The sequence below is a fragment of the Rattus norvegicus genome, chromosome 1, assembly GCF_021556685.1.
Source record: "Rattus norvegicus strain SHRSP/BbbUtx chromosome 1, alternate assembly SHRSP_T2T, whole genome shotgun sequence".
NCBI classification, from domain to species: Eukaryota; Metazoa; Chordata; class Mammalia; order Rodentia; family Muridae; genus Rattus; species Rattus norvegicus.
The window spans coordinates 43,291,697-43,310,014 of NC_141534.1; the positions used below are offsets into that span (position 1 = coordinate 43,291,697).

General features: G+C 41.6%; 1 protein-coding gene and 1 non-coding gene across 14 annotated transcripts in view; one reads left to right on the forward strand and one right to left on the reverse strand.

Annotated features, from left to right (window-relative positions):
* Esr1 (estrogen receptor 1) overlaps nucleotides 1–18,318 on the forward strand; it is a 392,546-nt gene that overhangs the window by 184,168 nt on the left and 190,060 nt on the right. For all 13 annotated transcript variants that reach the window (NM_001433731.1, XM_087622361.1, XM_087622605.1 and 10 more), the window contains one exon: nucleotides 17,537–17,653. In NM_001433731.1, coding sequence (NP_001420660.1) covers nucleotides 17,537–17,653 — 117 coding nt within the window. The remainder of the gene's footprint in view (nucleotides 1–17,536; nucleotides 17,654–18,318) is intronic.
* On the reverse strand, nucleotides 6,178–6,271 carry LOC120100474 (small nucleolar RNA SNORD88). The gene has a single exon (XR_015655887.1). It is a non-coding gene; the product is annotated as a small nucleolar RNA SNORD88 (small nucleolar RNA).

Here is an 18,318-nt window from a genome sequence, read left to right on the forward strand (position 1 = left end):
TTGGTCACATACCTGCTTGTGCATATCAGAGTGTGCATGAAGTAGATATATGTGTTCATTGGCCCAAAGACAATGCATGATCCTTGCCTCCCTTCCTCTGATTCCACATGTCAATGTTACCAAAGCAACTTATGAATAAACTCTTTAGCTCTTTCCACCCTCACTTCTTCATTTGGAATAGTATAACTTTTGTTCTAAAAGCAGTTAGTAAAAGGGTGTGAAAGTTATCTTGAGTATCTGCAAAAGTGGAACTCAAAGAGCTACGTATATCAACTTTAATGAATCGGTTGATGCAATGACAATCCTTTGTAGCCTTTTCCTTCTGGTCCTTCTCTTCCCTGTCTCTTCTTCTCCTTCTCTTTCTCTCTCTCCTTCTTCCTCTTCCTCTTCCTCTCCCCTCCCCTCCTCCTCCCCTCCTCCTCCCCTCCTTCTCCTCCTCTCCCTCTTCTTCCTCTTCTTCATTTTCTTCTTCTCCTTCTCCTCCTCCTCCTCTTCCTCCTCCTCCTCCTCCTCCTCCTCCTCCTCCTCCTCTTCCTCCTCCTCCTCCTCCTCTTCCTCCTCCTCCTCTTCTTCCTCCTCCTCCTTCTCTTCCTTTTCCTCCTTCTCTACTGAAAATAAATCCAGTTATATTCAAATTTCACTTGTGTTATTTCCCCCTCAGCTGATCAGCTGGGGTTACATCTGAAGCTCCATAGAGTCTGACCTGAGCACTGGTGACTCCTGGTCACTCTAGGGTACCTAGAGATATAGAAAGGTACCTTCTTTATGATAATGTGCCTTTAAAATGACCTGCTCTTTTCTTGCCTAAGAGCAGAAATAAAGTATTATGTTGCAGTAATGCAAGTTTTGGGAGTGTCTTTGTGACTTTCTTTTAGAGATATTCAATTTTCTACATGATTCACAGTGCTAGGCCTCTTCTACTTAAGTGTAGGTTCTGAGGCCATACAGGCTTTGTTAAACAACTTTCAGTTTAAGACCTTTTCAAAGGAGATCTTTAAAAATAATAATGATACTAGCAATTCTACTACTGAGTTTCTTTGCTCTTGTGTTTGCCTTGCCTCTGGCGAAATGTGTTTAGGATAAAAACTCACTGAGATAAACAAAGTGAAAGGTACAGAAAACTAGTGGACTATGGGAGGCCAGAAAGGTGTCATGGGATACAGAGGTGGTGGGTGGTATGGCCAGACCCTTTTCTTGCAGAAATAAACTTGGCATTTCTAAAGGAGGGACACAGAGCCTAGGAGACAGAAGTCACATCTAATTTCCAGGAGACATAGGTTTAATGACATGCTAGAGATATTTCTGGGGTGTCAAGTCAGGAAAACTAGAAGAACCAGAAAGCTGACACTTAAAGCATTCTAATTATGATACATTAGAGGATAGTTCAGGAGGGAAACAGGCTTGTGTTCAAACCTGCCAATCTGCATTCAATGGTAAAGGAGAGAACCAACTCCTGATTTCTGTGGTTACTGCATCTTCCATACTCCCAACTCAAGATTCAGAGCTTGACGACGAGAATTGAGGACGAGCAAGACAAGTGGTGTCTGTCTTTCTGGGTCTGTGCTAGCACAAAGTATAATATTTTCTATTTCCACCCACTAACCTGCAAGATTCATTTTTTTCTTTAGAGCTGAATATTTTCTTTATAATATCTGTACCTCATCTTCATTATCAATTCGTCATGTGGAGAATATTTAGGTTGTTTTGATTTCCTAGTTATTGTGAATGGAGTGCAGAAGAACAAGGCTGAGCAGATACCTGTGGAGTAGGCTATCGGCTCCTCCGGGTAGCCAGTCCTATGGATACTGAATCCTTTGGGCATACATCAAAGAGTAGTTTAACTAGATCACATGGTGGACTTATATTTGGTTTTTGGGGGGTTGCACATATTGGCTTCCAGAGTGGCTGCAACCAGTTTGTGACAATGTAGGAAGATTCCCCTTTCCCCACACCTCCTGCAGCATTTGTCTTTGTTTTGTTGATTTTAACCATTCTGATGAGGGTAAGATTACATCTCAAGGTTGTCTTAATCTGCATTTCTCTGATTTCTAATGGGTGATACATATTGTTGAGGTATTTCATAGCCATTTTTACTTCTTTTTCTATTGAGAATTCTCTGTTTAGATCCATTCTCATTTTTAAGTGTGCACTTTGTTTTCTTGATGCTTTTTTTGAGTTCTTCATATATTCTGGACACTAATCCTCTGTTAGAAATCTAAATAGCAAACACTCTCACTTTGTGAGCCTCCTCCTCATTCAATTTTAGCTGTGCCAAAGACTTCATTTTCAATTGTTAGCCTCAACTCCCAGGCAGTTGGAGTCCTGTTCAGAGAGCCCTTTTCCACACCTGTATTTCGTGTGCCACTGCCTACGGTTTTTTAATTTGTTTCCTGGGAGTTTTATAATTTCTGGTTTCAAACAAGTTTTTTTTTTTGGAGGCGGGGACAATTGTTTTCATTCTAAGGCCAGATGTGAACTGTTAGTTCAGTTTAGGTTGTTTTGAGAGAGACAGCTGTATGTCTCAGGCAGTTTATATAGGTACACCAAAAGTCTCGGCTATTTAAAAGGTGTTTGGATACAGTTTGTGATATTTTGAGACTGGCTGTTCTTCTTATAGTTTTTGCTGGTTTTGTTAGGCATTAGCAGAATTTCCAGTTCTGAAAGTAACATTATACTGATTGGCTGATTGTGGTAGGTTTCTTTGTCTTTTTGTTTTTGTTTTTTCTTTGATAGGATGAAGAGTTTTGGCACAATTTATACATGACTGTACAAATAATACTCTACGAGGAATAATGATCAAAAGACAATTAATTAAGGGCAAAACCACTATTTTATTACTAATTATGATATTTTATTACTAATGATAGGTTATAATAGACTGGTTTGAGGGTATTTTCTTCCATATACTGTTCTAACAAATTTGAGCTGTGCTGGTCTGGAGATTTTGTGCCTAATAATCCGAATGTTAGGGAGCATTTAATGAATACTTGTCCAGCCCAAGTCTGTATGTTATGCATCATCTCATTTAATTCTCCCCAAATTTATGGTAAATCGGCACTCTGATTTATTCATATTTTACAGATGAGAAAACTAAGGTATAGGAGAAAGAAAGCCAATATAGAAGCCAATTAGTTTGACTACAGAACCTGACACTTAGCATCAGGATCTATCTCTTCCCCCGGGGAATGGATATTTCTAAAAAGGATATTACAAGTGAAGAGGACCACTAGGCTTTAGCTGGCTCTGTGTTCCCATAGGCTAATGGACAGCACAAGAGGACACAGAGCTGTTTGTGATCATTCTGATTGCTGAGGCTGTTACTAGTCAATGAGCTGAGTCTAGGATGCTCTGATGTGCCTTCTGCTATCTTGCCCAGTGTATAGCGAAGGTGAAGGATGCTCTATCCTCTGCAGAGAGGAGATACAAACCCCCAAGAGATGGACAGTGGGTCATCTTAAAGCAACAGGCAAGCTGGCAGACTTGGAAAGGCAGTAGGTGAGGAACTACTGCCACAGTTGTACTTGGAGGACTTTGGGACCCACTGGTCCTAGGCAGCTTGGAAGCTCTGCCTGACTTCGGTATCTGAAGAGACAAAAGCACAACCCACACTTTCTCCTGTTCTGTGGGAAGACACAGTGGCTTCTTCTTGCTTACCAAGGTTCTGATGGTGAAGTTCGTTGCTTATCCATGGGTGGGAGAGCAGAGGGATGAGAACAAAGAACTGAAAAAGAAATGGAAGCGATTGATGCTGGCTTAGTTTTGCTCTGAAAGAAAAATGTTCACAGACTCTTTGGTTTTGTTGATCATTTAAAAAAAGCATCAAAAAATATAGAGGATAAAAGTCAAGCAACACAACATGGTGTTTGATGAAGAATGAAGTTTTCTTTTTGTTTCATATTAAACCCCACTGTACCCCTCTTAATATGTAAGTTCTTTCTAACAAATATTTCATACACACACACAAATATATATACATATATATGTATATATATATGCAGTTTTCTCTCATCACTTTTTAATGTGTCTATAGAGATTCATGGTATAGAATATTCTATAGCATTTACATACACTGTCTCTCTGGTCATATGACAGTCACTGGCAGAGACATAAAGCACCCCAAAGGAGGAGTCACCTAGTTTGGTGTCTGCTGGGAATCACACACAACCTGAAACCCAGGCCTAAGTCTATTATTCCTAACACTGTTAACATTTCCTAAATATACCCATACCCCGCAGTTTGACGCAGCAACCACAACTTTCTGGAAGCAGTAAGAACATCACTCAATTGGAACATTATTGAGTTAGGCAGCAAAGCCATATGGACCTCAGGAGCATACAAAAGTCCGTGGGGCTGGAGCTTAGCACTGGAGGGCTCCTAGTCATAGACACATTCACATATTTCCTTCTGTGGATGAAGTGAAGGCACTGCATTTGAGTAGTATGTGTAGGCCACATAGTAGGACCATTTTCCTTCTTGAGAGGAGTTTCTGAAAGAGGTAGAGAAGTAGTTTCTAGATCAGTGGTTCTCAACTACCCTTTAATATAGCTCTTCATGCTCCCCAATCATAAAATTAAATTCATAACTGTAAATATGCTACTGTTATGAACTGTAATGCATTTTTATAATTCTGATCAGTAGGATATATAATATGTAACCCCCCCCCCAAGGGGGGTCATGACCCAAGGTGGAGAACCACTGCTCTAGATTGACAGAGAATAGAAGATTCTAGACTGAGCACCCAAATATCTCTGAGAAAGGACAACGCTTTCCCAGTGGTGTGATGACCTGTGACGATGCTCTCAGGAAGAAGTGTGAGCACACTGACTTGGGTGGTCTGGATGCCCGGGAGGCTATGTTCAATGACAATTCTGCTTTTGCTGGGTGACCATTAGGTGCTTAATTCACTCTTTTTTTTTTTTTTTTGGTTCTTTTTTTCGGAGCTGGGGACCGAACCCAGGGCCTTGCGCTTCCTAGGTAAGCGCTCTACCACTGAGCTAAATCCCCAGCCCCCTTAATTCACTCTTTACCAGGCTACAGGGCAGCTGCAACATACCTCACAGAAATTGTCCCCAAGCTTGAGGACTATGAAGTGTATGGGACTATGCACACCACCTTGGGTGAAATTTACATGCCAATCAATCCATGTTTCTTCAAGCATCCTTTAACTGTTCAGTGGCCACACGAGGAAGGAAAACTTTGTACCCATTGGCCACATTTGTTATTTCTTCTTCTTCTTTACTCTCTTGAAATTACCTGTAGAATTAAAGCATTATTTATGAGAAAGGATGTTTTTGCCATTTGCAAGACCATGGGGGAAATCTTGAGGCTATCTTTTCTAAGTGTCAAAGAAAGAAAAATGGCCATCATGAAAACTCACGTTGATTTACTCCCAGTAGTCAGAAGCAATTGTTGGGGTTGATAAGGTAAATTAGCTGCTGTCCTTATTTTTTGAAGAGATTTCAGTCAAGTTAAGAAAATCAGAAATGTCTGCACTCTTGCTACAGATGTGCTAGGGAAACCACTATTTGTGGAGTCTTAAATGCCTGTCTTTTCTGTCTTTACTTTTCATCAGAATGTCTAGGCAGAGTTTTGCCTATAGAAGAACTTGGGAGAGACTCCCAAAGACAGGTGAAGTTCTTAGGAGTTAAAGGAAGAAAGAAAGAAAGAGAGAGAGAGAGAGGGGGGGGGGGAGGGAGGGAGGGAGGGAGGGAGGGAAGAAAAGAAAAGACCTCCATATCTCCATACTCTGCACCAATCTGATCTCAGTCAACAATCTCTTCCTCTCCCCCTAGAGCATCAAAATGACCCTGAGCTGGAGTATGCTTATCCTTGACTGTGTGAGACCAGGCCACTTGGCAGAGCCCTGCTCCGGGTCTCTGGGTTTTATTTATCCTGTCTCTCAGATTGCAAGAACATTTTCTTTTCCTGGTTTCTCAGGATGAGAACACTTTGAAATTCTTTCTACCAGTTCTGGCTATCAGGGTTTTATCTTTAAAGGAGTTGATGTGGTAAGAAAGCTTGGAGAACTTTCTGGAAGCAAAGAATACAAAGGAGAAAGACCAGGAGGTTAGGAGAAATGCTACCTACCTTTGGATTAGTCACCCCCCATTGTTACACCATCGGCCTTTGTTTGATTCTTATCTAGTGCTTCATCTTCTTCTTTGCTCTCCCCACCCCCCAGTCCTCCAGTCATTCTGGAATCAAAGTTCTTGGGGCAAGGCACCATGTCCTCAGGGTGGTCAAAACCCTGTGCTGGACATTATAAGAGTAGGAGCAGCCATTTCAGAAGGTCCTATTCTGGGCTGCACACCAGCATTTACTTGTGTGTGGAGCTAGGAGAGGCATTGCTGAAAGCGACTCTGTCTCTGGGGTGCTGTGGTAAGGTGATGGCCACTGATCCATCCATCCTGCTTTATCGCAGCTGTTGGCTTGATTCCGTGCCAGGCACTTGAAACAACCGTGGCTTTGCAGATGAACTACAGAGATCGGACCCAAAGGTATCACGTCAACATTTTCAGTCAATTGGGGTCTTGTAAGGACAGAGAGAATTTCTTCTGACTTCATTTTTATGAAGAAAAGGAAACTTTCCAGGGCTGTTGTCTTTCCTAGAATTCCTTCTTTCAAAACATCTTTGGGGAATATAATTGGATATTAGTAATTCTTTCTGGTTCACTTAAAAAATAAAAGCAACATGCAATTTGGAGGTGGGTGTTATTTTTGATGAGATTAATTAGAAATGTCTCGTGTGAAAATAGAATTTGGGATTCATGATTAAGCATCCTTTTTTTGTTGTTGTTTTTTGTTTTGTTTTGTTTTTGGTTTTTTTGTCACTGCATGCTGCTACATACAGATGTGGTTGTGAAATAGTTCAAATAAGGGCCCACTGAATGTCCTCACTGGACTTTTAGGAATGTGCTCATCGAGACAGCCAAATTTTATTTCACTTGGTTTGGCTCATTACATTGGCTGGGAATCAGAAAATATTCATTTTAATATCTGAGTGGAAATTTATTTACAAACACGCTGCTGCAGTTAATTCTTTCTAAGGGCTTAAAAGTTTTTGTTTAATTTCTTCAAAATTTTGCTTTCTAGTCTTTCTTTCCATCCTTAGCTTGCACCAGAATACGTTGAAGATGTTTTTAGAATAATAACAATAAAAAAAACCCATGCCCTGTTGCACAGATAAATGTAATCTTTAATCTGGTTATCTTTCCTGTTTGGTGGGAACAAAAGTGTTAGGAATCAGTCTGGAGATGATTACACTGCTGATCTGAAATGATTTTATTTAACTGTGGTATTATTAAGCATAATTTGATGCTTAAGTATTCTGAGTTAATATTGAGTCTTTTCTTCTTAGCCAATCATAGCAGAATTCTAAAAAACCAAAACCAAAAACAAAGACCTACGAATGAGACAGATCTGCATTTTAATGATGGTTCTACCCTCCACCAGCCAAGAGACCTTGAACAAGTTAGTCAGCTCCCTGGAGCCTCAGGTTCTGACTCTGTAACTGGAGCAAGCTAACTCATTGTGATATTGAGATGAGACAGAGCTGAACCCACCAAGCACATCACCTTGTTTATGAGAAGTTCATGGTGCTAGTCCTTGGCCACAGGGATTGTCACACAGGAGCAAATCAGAATAGGATCGATCAATTCAACTTTGATTAATTTTTCTGTTTTCTCACATAGATACTTATGACAGTTCTAAGTTCATTTCACAAAACCATACACAACAAAAATGTACTAGGTCAGTCATGGAAAGTGTGTAGTTCAGTGGAATTAGGTTCATTTATGTTTTATGAGCAGAAGCTGTCTTAGAAGATTGAAACTGTGCCTTTAAAGCAATAATTCCCCTGCTTTCTGTGCATCTTGATAGTCCTCCTCCATCACTATAGTGAGTCTCTGTGAGTGTGACTGTTTTAGTACTTCATGTACCCAGAGTCACACTTAGCGTTATGCTTTCCAGATTCAATCATGTTGTATTATACATTGGAATTTTGATGTTTTTAGAAGCTTAATGTTAATTCTGTTGTATTTATATACCACCTTTTGTGTGTTTATTTAAGTCACTAGACCCTGAGTTATCTCTGCCTTTTGGCTATTATGAGTAATGTTGCTTTGACTGTTGATATCTATCTATCTATCTATCTATCTATCTATCTATCTATCTATCTATCTATACATATATGTATGCGTGCTTGAATTCCTATCATATATATATATATATATGATAGAGTCTAGGACATTTATCTATCTATCTATACATATATTTATGCGTGCTTGAATTCCTATCATATATATATGTATATATATATATACACACATATATATATATATATATGATAGAGTCTAGGACATTGTTCTAGATTCAATTCTGTAGCTGTGATAAAACACTGACCAAAAGCAACTGCAGGCAGTAAAGGATTTATTTTGTCTAATGGGTTACATCATGAGTGAGAGATGTCAGGGCAAGGACTCATGCAGTAATTGGAAGCAGAAACCACTGCTTGCTGACTTGCTAAAAGGCTTATATTTAGTTAGATTTTTCAGGACATTGGAGCCCAGGGAATGGTGCTGCCTATAGTGGGCTGGGCTCTCTTTTATCAATTAACAATATACCCCCTCCCCAACAGATGTGCCCACAGGCCAATCTGATCTTGTTAATCCCTCAACCTTATTGAGTACGAACCTGAAAGGGGGATTACTAAGTATTTTACCTCCAATTTCATTTTGTCTTTATTCTAGTATTTCATTTACAACTATCTCCTTGACAGCTGGTTGATGTCTTAATGAACTCTCCATATTCAGAGTTGTTCTACACACTGAACTCTCCCAACATGTTTAGAATTGTTCTACACCCCCTCTTTCCACCATCCCTCATATATCAGATCCTCCTCCTGATTAGCAGTAAGGATAATATTTAGGACATCCTGGAACCTTTCACTTCCTCCTCCTCCTCCTCTTCTCTCTCCTCCTCCTCTTCCTCCTTCTCCTCTTCCTCCTCCTCCTCTTCCTCCTCCTCTACTCCTCCTGCCCCAGGTATTTGGAAATCAATTTAAATCTTAGCATCTTTAGCTTTATGTACTTTACTACTTACAGATGATTAATATCTATTTTGATACAAATTCTTCTCAGGCATAATTATGAATACTTCTAATCTTTCATTTTTTTAATGTCAGTCATTCCCACACTCCTACATTCACTTAAAATTCTTTTGAACTCTCCCCACCTTATCAAATTCCTTGACAGTCTACAGTTTCTTCTGTTGGTGGTCCCAGCAGTACTGTTTGAGAACCTGGTTCTCAATTTTTCCTGGCCTCTCTCATAGCATTTTTTGCCTTTGGTACAAACTGATTGATGTATGTGAAACTCCCAGGATGAAGCTCCACTTAATGGGCAGGCGTAGACTAAGGAATTCTCCATTTCCTTAAGGATGTAAGGAAGGGTAATATACACGATTTTATGTAAATCATACCCAGATACCTGGCCCATGCCTCTCATCCAAATAATGTAAGTTCTTTTCTTACTCCAGTGTCCAATATAAGTTTTGATACATCTTGCATATTTTCAAAGTACAGGCAATGAGTGACATCCGTTTGGCTATGTTAGTACCCTGTTGTACTTTCTTATGCATAAGCATCCTTGATCTCAGAGCCCTCATTGGTCAGATAATTACTGAGAACCCTACCATAATTGCCAGCAGGAAATTAGATACTGTTCTTGAACAAAGAGCTTGTTGAACAAGTTGAGCCTTTGGTATATGAAGGTTGCTGGGATGGGTGAGTTCAGTCTCTAATGGGAGGGAGAGCTTGATTCAAAATTCATCTGTTTGATGGGTGGTTTTAAGCAGCTTTAACACCTTTATCACAATCCTACAACTGTAAAATGTGGATTACTATAATTCCTTTTTCATAAAGTCGACAGGGAATTGAATCAAGCCATCCATGTGTTAGGTAGCACTTGGAACATCACATTCAGAATGGAAGTTTGTTATCACGGAAAGAATGATCAAGTGAGCTTTCTGAAATGATCTCCACACTCCACTGGTTGAGCTCAAGGGAGATGAACTTGTAGGGAGACCACTGTCTTTCTGGGAAGCTGCTACTCACCTCTGACTGGCACCTAGTTTGTGTAGTAGACCTTTGAAAATCTGCCCACGGGTTCTATGATTTTTCTCAAAACAACCTCAAACCATGATTTCTCAGAGCTGTGTCTTGACATGTTTCCATACCGTATGACCCGAAGAATAACAAAGAAGCTCCCTCTCACTCATGCTAAATTTGGCAATGGTGTGCAAAAGCTTATGTATTCACATTGGATGATGAGTTTTGATTCTTTTTCAATCCAGAAATGTGCAATTTGACTCTGGCTATGATGACTGGCAATAGCAGTGATCACCACTTCAGGTAACCACAATGGTAAAAGTCAGTATTATAGAGGCAGGGTTCTTGGCAGCTCTGATGCATTAAGTACAGTTTTGATTTGTGATGTTTAATATGTGACAGGTTTATCACGATGTAAGTCTGCCATGTCATAGGGTATCTGCATAGCCCTTTACTAATGAATTAAAATGTCAATTCTCTCTTGACTTGCTGTCTGCGGGATCTAAATGTACACCTAATGTAAATCCACAGAGGATTTAAAGCTGTATTTAACACTCTGCAAATATATGCTGATACTTACAGAAATAAATCCAGATTTCATTTTTATTTGGCATTTAAAACTATTTAGGCACAACTCCTGGATGCTTCAAATTCTAATGAACTCTTGTTAATTTTATGGACAATTTTGGTAAGGGTTTCTAATAAAAAGGAAGGTGAATGTAGCTGGAGTACGTAGGTGTTACCTTAATACATTTATCGGTAAGATATATAGTTCAGCAGTTACGAGCATTGGTGGCTCTCCCAGAACACCCAGGTTCACTTCCCAGTTCCCACATGGCAGCTTTTAGCTGTCTGTAACTTTAGTTCTAGGGGATCTTGCACCCTCACCTAGGCATATATTCAGGCAAAAGTCCAATGCATATAAAATAAGAACAAATAAAGCATTTTAGGGACTGGAGAGATGGCTCAGTGGTTAAGAGCTCTGGCTACACCACCAGAGGACAGGTTCTATTCCCAGTACCCATATAATGGCCTACAACCACTTGTAAATCCAGTCCCAGGAGCTACAACCTCTTTTTTTTGACTTCCACATGGACCAGACATGCATGTGGGGCACATGTGTACATTCAAGCAAAGCACTCATACACAAGATCAAATTTTAAAAGTTAAAAAAGAGAGACTGAAATGACGTGAAATAAATAAGAATGGCATGTTATTTGTGGGCCAAGAAGATGGCTCAGTGAGTTAAAGCACTTACTGCTTAAGTCCAAGGATCAGAGTTCAAGCCCCACCATCCGCAGAAATACAGTCACTGTCTGGCATTGGAGATCGCAGGACTCCTAGGAGAGATGGGAGGGAAGGACAAAATAATTACCCAGAAGCTCATGGACACCCTGGCCTGGAGGGCACATAGTGAAGAGATCCTGCCTCAACTGGAAGGAGAGAATTCACTCAAGTTGTGCCTTGGTGTCCACATGTTCACTGTGTGTGTGTAAAAAGTAATAACGTATCAAATAGTTTTAAAAGTGATTTTTGGTCTTCTCTAGTGAGGCCATTGGGCAAGATAGGTTACAACTGGCTTTTATTCGAGGTGTGCGTGTTAAACACCTCAGATTTCATTGATCCTTGCGAATTCGCTTTGACGTCCATGACTTCAAGTGTGATGAGTGTGCTAAGTGCTCATTTGTTGCCCCATTCTGTTCAGCGTGCTTGCAGTAGGAAATGTCTGCGGAAGGCTCAGACACTTGAACAGTTGGTGGCGCTGTTTGGGGAGAGATGCAGCCTTGTTGGAGGAAGTTATGTCACTGGGGGAGGGCTTTGGGGCCTTGTAGCCCTGCCCACCTCCATTCGCTTGCTCTGCTTCAAACTTGTAGGTGAAGACGTGCTCTCTCAGCATCTTCCTCTAGCTGTCAGCTGCCGTGTTCCACCTCCCCTCACTACCATGCCATCCTCTCTCTCTCTCTCTCTCTCTCTCTCTCTCTCTCTCTCTCCCTCCCTCCCTCCCTCCCTCCCTCTCTCTCTCTCTCTCTCTCTCTCTCTCTCTCTCTCTCTCTCCCCCCCTCCGTCCCGTCCCTCGCCCTGTCCCCATTTTTCCTGCTCCTCCCTTCCCTAGCCCTCTCCTTCTCTTTTCTCTCTCCTCCCTCTCCTCTCCTCCTTTCCTCTCCTTTCCCCCTCCTTTCCCCATCTCCCTTTTCTCCCTTCCTTCCCCTCCTTTCTCCCATTCCTCTTGTCCCTCCTTTCCCCTCTCCTTCTCCTTCCCCTCTCCTTCTCCTTCCCCTCCTTTCTCCCATCTCCTCTCCTTTCCCTACCTTCCTCCTCCCTTCCCCTCCTCCTCCTTCTCTCCATCTCTTTCCTCCCCTTCATCTCTCCCTTTCTTCTTTTCCTTCCCAACCCCTTCCTTTCTCTTACCCCTTTCCCTCCCTCTTCCTCACCCCATGCTGTAATTGTAAGTCCACATAAACTCTTCTATAAGTTGCTTCTGATCATGATATTTTAGGACAGAAAAAAAAAGGTGATTAACACAGTGCTTATTTCCTTTATAGAGAGAGCCCAATCTGTCCCCTGCTGTCCCCTGGGCTGCACAGGCAGCTTTGGAGGGATTTAGTGTCTGCTCCATCCCTCTCTGGCTGTACTCACTGAGCTCTGCTCTGTGCCCTAGGATGTGGTAGGCACAGTAGGCTGATGAGTCAGGTGTGCTTCATTGGCTGCCAAGCCTAAGCCCATCTGTGGATTCAGACAAACAATTGAAAGCCAGTGTGGAGCTATGATGGCAGGACACAGAGTCAGCTTGGTTTGTGGGGCAGAGTTGCAGAGGAACCAGTTCCTTAAGTGGCACATTTGAAACCTGAGCAGTATCCTGAGCCTTGCTCTTCCCAGGAACATGGCCCTGGGTGAAGTAAGCCACCCTCACCCACGTGCTTGCAGGAGACCTCGGTTAAAGGCAGAGGTTCCTCAATGAAAGGAAATAAAATGGGAAGATGTGGAAAGATGGGATTTGATGGGAGGGGGAAAGGATGGGAGAGGATACTGTGCATTCAGGAGTGGGGGGATATCGATCCACGAACACTTTATATGCATGAAACTGTTAAGGAATAAATAAATTTTTAAAACAGAAAAGTGTTGTGAGTAATGGAGTAAAAGAGTAATGAAAAAAAGACACCTCAAATATACCACTATCTTAATACACATATATGCACATGCATACACACATGTACACACATGTACATACATGTGCACACATGTACACACATGTGCACACATGTACGTCTGTGCACACATGTACACACAGTACAGACATATACATGCACACACATGTGCACATACACATGCACAGATACAGACACATGTACACATATACACATGTACACACATGAAACACACGAACACACACACACACACACACATACTCTTCTCTCTCTCAGTCACTCTCACACACATTTGTATTTATTTGAAATAACTGGATTTGCTCTGTAAAAGAATCAAATTGTTGATTTGACCTCCATCTCTTGGTGTCTATGTGGATAAGCCCACATGGTGGGGGGTGTGGTGGGAGGGTCCAGTGAAGGAGGTGACCTACTGTGAGTCTGTGTGCGTGGCTTCATGTTGGGTAGCTGACAAGAGACAGACAGCAGATGTGTAAAGATGGTTACTGTATGCTGTTGCTGTGACAAACTACCCAACAGAGATAACATTTGAAATGTAAACACATAAAATATTCAATAAAAGAAAAAGAAAATATAATAGTTCTTAGAAACTAATTTAAATAGAATCAACAGTGAACAATTTTGTTAAGGTTTTTTAGTAAACCTAGAAATAGTTAAGTTTTGATACCATAATAGAAATGTTTTTAAAATACAGGTGTCTTAAACATGAGTGTACTTTTTTCTCAATTTCTGAAAATAAAATGTTTAAAAAAAGAGAAATAACTTAGGAAAGGAATGATTATTTTGGCTCATGGGTTTGAAGGACTTTAGTCTATTGCTGCAGGAAGGCATGATGGCAGAAAGCCTGGCTCTGTGGTGGTGTGAGTCTGAGGCAGGGCCTGGTGTCTGACTGGGAGACAGAGCCCGTTTGGGTATAACTTTCAAAGACCCCCCCCCCAGTGGCCTACTTTCCCCAGCCAGGCTCCACCTTGGAAACAGTGTCACAAACTGGAGACTACACATTCAAAATACAAGCTGGTGGGAGACAGTTGAGATTCAAACCGCAGGGCAGACAATTCGGCTGGTAATGCCAGTTCCAGAGGGTCAGGGAGCCAGTCCTGGATGGACGGATGTTGGGTGCACAGACAGGCCTAAAGTCCCCCAAAAGAGATCTGGTCTGAGGTGGCTGCCAAAATGCCCTGAGGGGAAAGGTGTCAAAAAGAAAGCTCCTCAGTATTAGAGTCCTCCCCAGCTACTGATTGCTTTAATTAGGTGTGTTTGTCTTTCTCTTGAGTGCCTCGATATGGATCATTGCTTGTTTTCATAATAGAACAAATCTAGGCTTTTTGAGTGATAATGATAAAAAGAAAACAGCTGCCACGATGGAGAATAGATGACAGAAGGAAAAAGTCAAGGCAAAAGAATCCCGAAGGAAGGAAAAGTCCTCTTGTGGCACGAGCCACGTGTTCCTCAGGAACCAGGTTGGCCTGGCAGTTATGGCTTGTAAGTGTTCTCCATAGCCTGTCCTATACGTCGCACAGTCTAAGTTATATATTCCTCCAAAGGACTTTTACTTACTCTTTTTGCTTGTGATGATGATGAAGTCCAAGGTCTCCATTTCTGGGCAGTTGCTAGGTCACCGAGTGATGCTCCCAGATGCTCTTTATTCTTGGTGGGAAAGAACACTGTGTGCTTTCCAGACCCCCACTTGACTATTGCATCTTGCTTGTGTCCCGTCATAATTCTAGTGTTATCACAAGGCCATAGCTTCCCATCTCTGTAGTAAAATTATTGGATCTTTCACGCATGTAATTGAATTGGTTCTCCAAAATTAACTCTACTTCAGTACAGTTTTCTCATAAATTATTTTCAAAGGATCAAATGGGGCTTATGAAGGAGTTGGGGAAAACACTCACTTTAACATCAAGCATTTACAGACTTATTAAGGGAAATGGCAGCTTTTTTTTGCTTCTCATCTAATGTCAGTTGAAGACTTAAAAGTACTTGTGGCTGGTGTTTGGTTAGGAAGGATTTGTTTTGACCGATGATGACAAATGTACTTATTAGAATCCTTTTTTCCTAATCGCTTTATTGATTAGACACTTCAACTTCTCTTGAGTGTTGTCAGAAAAGCCCTGCATTGTGGCCATAATCCTGTGCCTCTGTTCGCATTCTTGCTAAGGGATGGAGTGAATGACACAGATCTGATGAACTTTATGGATTAGACATGTTAGTTCAAGAATTTCCCCGGGGTTTCATGAAGATAGACATCTCCAGTGGATAGCCAATCCAAACAGGAGAGGCAGCCAGTAGTTATCTGACTCATGGCACTTCTCTCCTCTCTTCTGGCTTGCAAAATACCTGTCTATTGGAGAGAAAGTGAGTCAACAATAGTATTTGGTTTAAGTAGCTTTTTTTTTTTTTTTGAGGCTTAAATGTGTTCTTAGTTTTTGAGCTAAAACATATCGATGTGTTCTCTTCTGGTGTAAACCCCAGAAGAGGCAAAACACTAAAAATTTCCTTAAGGTATCAATAATGAGCCCTTTTCCTAGAATTTGCTAACTTTAATCTCAGATCAACCTTGTTCCCCATTCTATGCCTTCCTCAACCTTTCCCTATTGATAAAGACAATCTAAGAATAACTACTGTGCTCAGGCACAGTGGTACAAGCCTTTCCTCCAGGCAGATCTCTGTGAGTTCAAGGCCAGGCTGGATACATAATGACACTCTGTGCCTGGAGTTTTCAGGCAGTGGGAGGTCTCTGACCAGTTTCAAATGCATAGTCCTGCTTACTGGCTTTACCAGTCTCTCTCATGCAAGAGAAGATGTTAGTTTACACGGTGGCTTTTATAAACACCTAAAATGGAGTCTTGCCTTTCTTTAAAAGTCCCTACCCTAGACTGTTCTATTGTGGCTGTTTTTTATGTTGCAAAAAACCAAAAAGTCCTGGGTTCAAACATCTTGCCCTTTGAGAACAGGGGATAGAGGTCTAAGGATGTATTTCAGTTAGTATGTGGAATATTCTTTCGCTTTGTTTTGAGAATGGAAAACATGCCATTTCCTTAGTCTTTAGTCTAGACTGAAGACTTGCCCTGTGAAATATTTGGCATTACGCAGCTAGAGAGAGGTAACTAACTGTAAAACCAAGGGCTGTATTGAGCCACTCAGGAGAGGTAAGGAAATGTAACCCAGTCTGGACATTTCTGAGGAGTCCAGAAGGGTACAAATGCCATTGACATAGGGTGGAGGTTAACATGGAGGGATGGGCTTGCCCATGTCCAAGGCCAATGAGAAGCATTTGGGGGAGACAACCAACAGATAAGAGAGAGAAGGAGAATTCATAATCAGAGGATATGACCAATCCCTTGACATACATTGACTCATTTCTGAAGTCTTAAAATAATGGTGCAACAATTCTAAGGTTTTATATACACATGCATGTGTGTGTGTGAGTGTATGTATGCGCGTGCGTGTGTATGTGTGAGTGTGTGAGTGTATATATGCATGTGTGTGAGTGTGAGTATGTGAGAGTGTATATGTGCGAGAGAGAGAGAGAGAGAGAGAGAGAGAGAGAGAGAGAGAGAGAGAGAGAGAGAGAGAGAGAGATTATGCTTTCTAGCTTAGACAGGAGGAAAATGAGTCTTAGGGAATGGCCAGCACCCCTTGTCTAGCAACAGACAGACTAACTTCCACCCAGCCTACTTCTCTGACTTGAATATAGATATTCTGCACTTTATTGAATATGTAATTAGTTGAAGAGTGTTCCTTTTCTCTTCAGAATTCTGAAAAGTTTGATTTATAACAGTTCTTCTTACTTTGTGTTTGTGTGTGTCTGTGTGTAGCCTGAGAAATCCCATAAAACTCAGACCAAACCAAATGGAAAAACAAAGCTCACAGCGAGGAACCCTGACTTGTGAATATATGTCCTTACAGCATTGCCCTGCAGAGTGGTGATACTGTCCAGGGGCAGGACACTTACCTAGCACATGAGAAACCCCAGCCACCATCTCCTGCACCACAAAACAAAACCCACTGGATGTTGTTCAACACAGGTCATGCGATGAGGAGAGAATTTAACCAACCAACCTCCATAGCAATCGTCTGAGACAGAAATTAAGGGTAACAGGTTTTGTTTGCATGTGGAAGATGAAGGAGGTGGAGGAATTGGGTAGCAGCTCAGGGAGACCAAGCAATGGTTGTTCAACACACCTTCCAGCAGTTTCCACAGAGAGTATGATCTCTTATGTTTCCTGAGATGAGACTAAATTGACCCTCTTACTTCCATTAGGACATAATGACTACATGTGTCCAGCTACAAACCAATGCACCATCGATAAGAACCGGAGGAAGAGTTGCCAGGCCTGCCGGCTGCGCAAGTGTTACGAAGTGGGCATGATGAAAGGCGGTGAGTCCAGCTCCCTGAGCTGAGGATGCCTGAACTACTGATGCTGGGCTGCCTAGGTGCAGTAGGCCAGGGCTGGCTCTTGTGTATCAAGTAGAGGCTTAAAAAATCTCTCTCTATTTTTAATTACTCTTGTTATTTTGGGGGGCAGTGGAAGTGTCTGTGATACATAGTATTTTCTTTTTAATTAGAAGCAACTAGAACCAAGAATTCTAACACGTTACTTAGTATTTTATATTTCCAAGGTAAAAATTGCATTTTACATCAGGGGTGTAGGAGGTACAGGGCGAAGGAGGACTGTGCCATTCCTTGCTCGAGGAAGGTGTTGAAGTTGCTGTTGATATAGCTAATGCTAGACAGATGAGACCAGGTGATGACCTTTCCTCAACTGAGACTTTCATATCAGAGAACAAAACGGCTACCATGTCTCCTTTACCCATTCATGTTGTGGAGGAAATTGGAATTCCAATAAAAAGGCATTGAAGAAGCCTAGTGAGCATCACCTTCCATAACCCATGTGGCTCCTGGGATGCTGGAAGTGGTTGTTGGGCTAACTTCCAACAAATCCCCAAGCACCCAGGATTTGCCACCGTGCTTTACCCTGTGTTTTTTGGTGTGCGGGTGCACAGGTATGTGCTCTCGTGGCCCCTTGTGTATTCAGTCTCTCA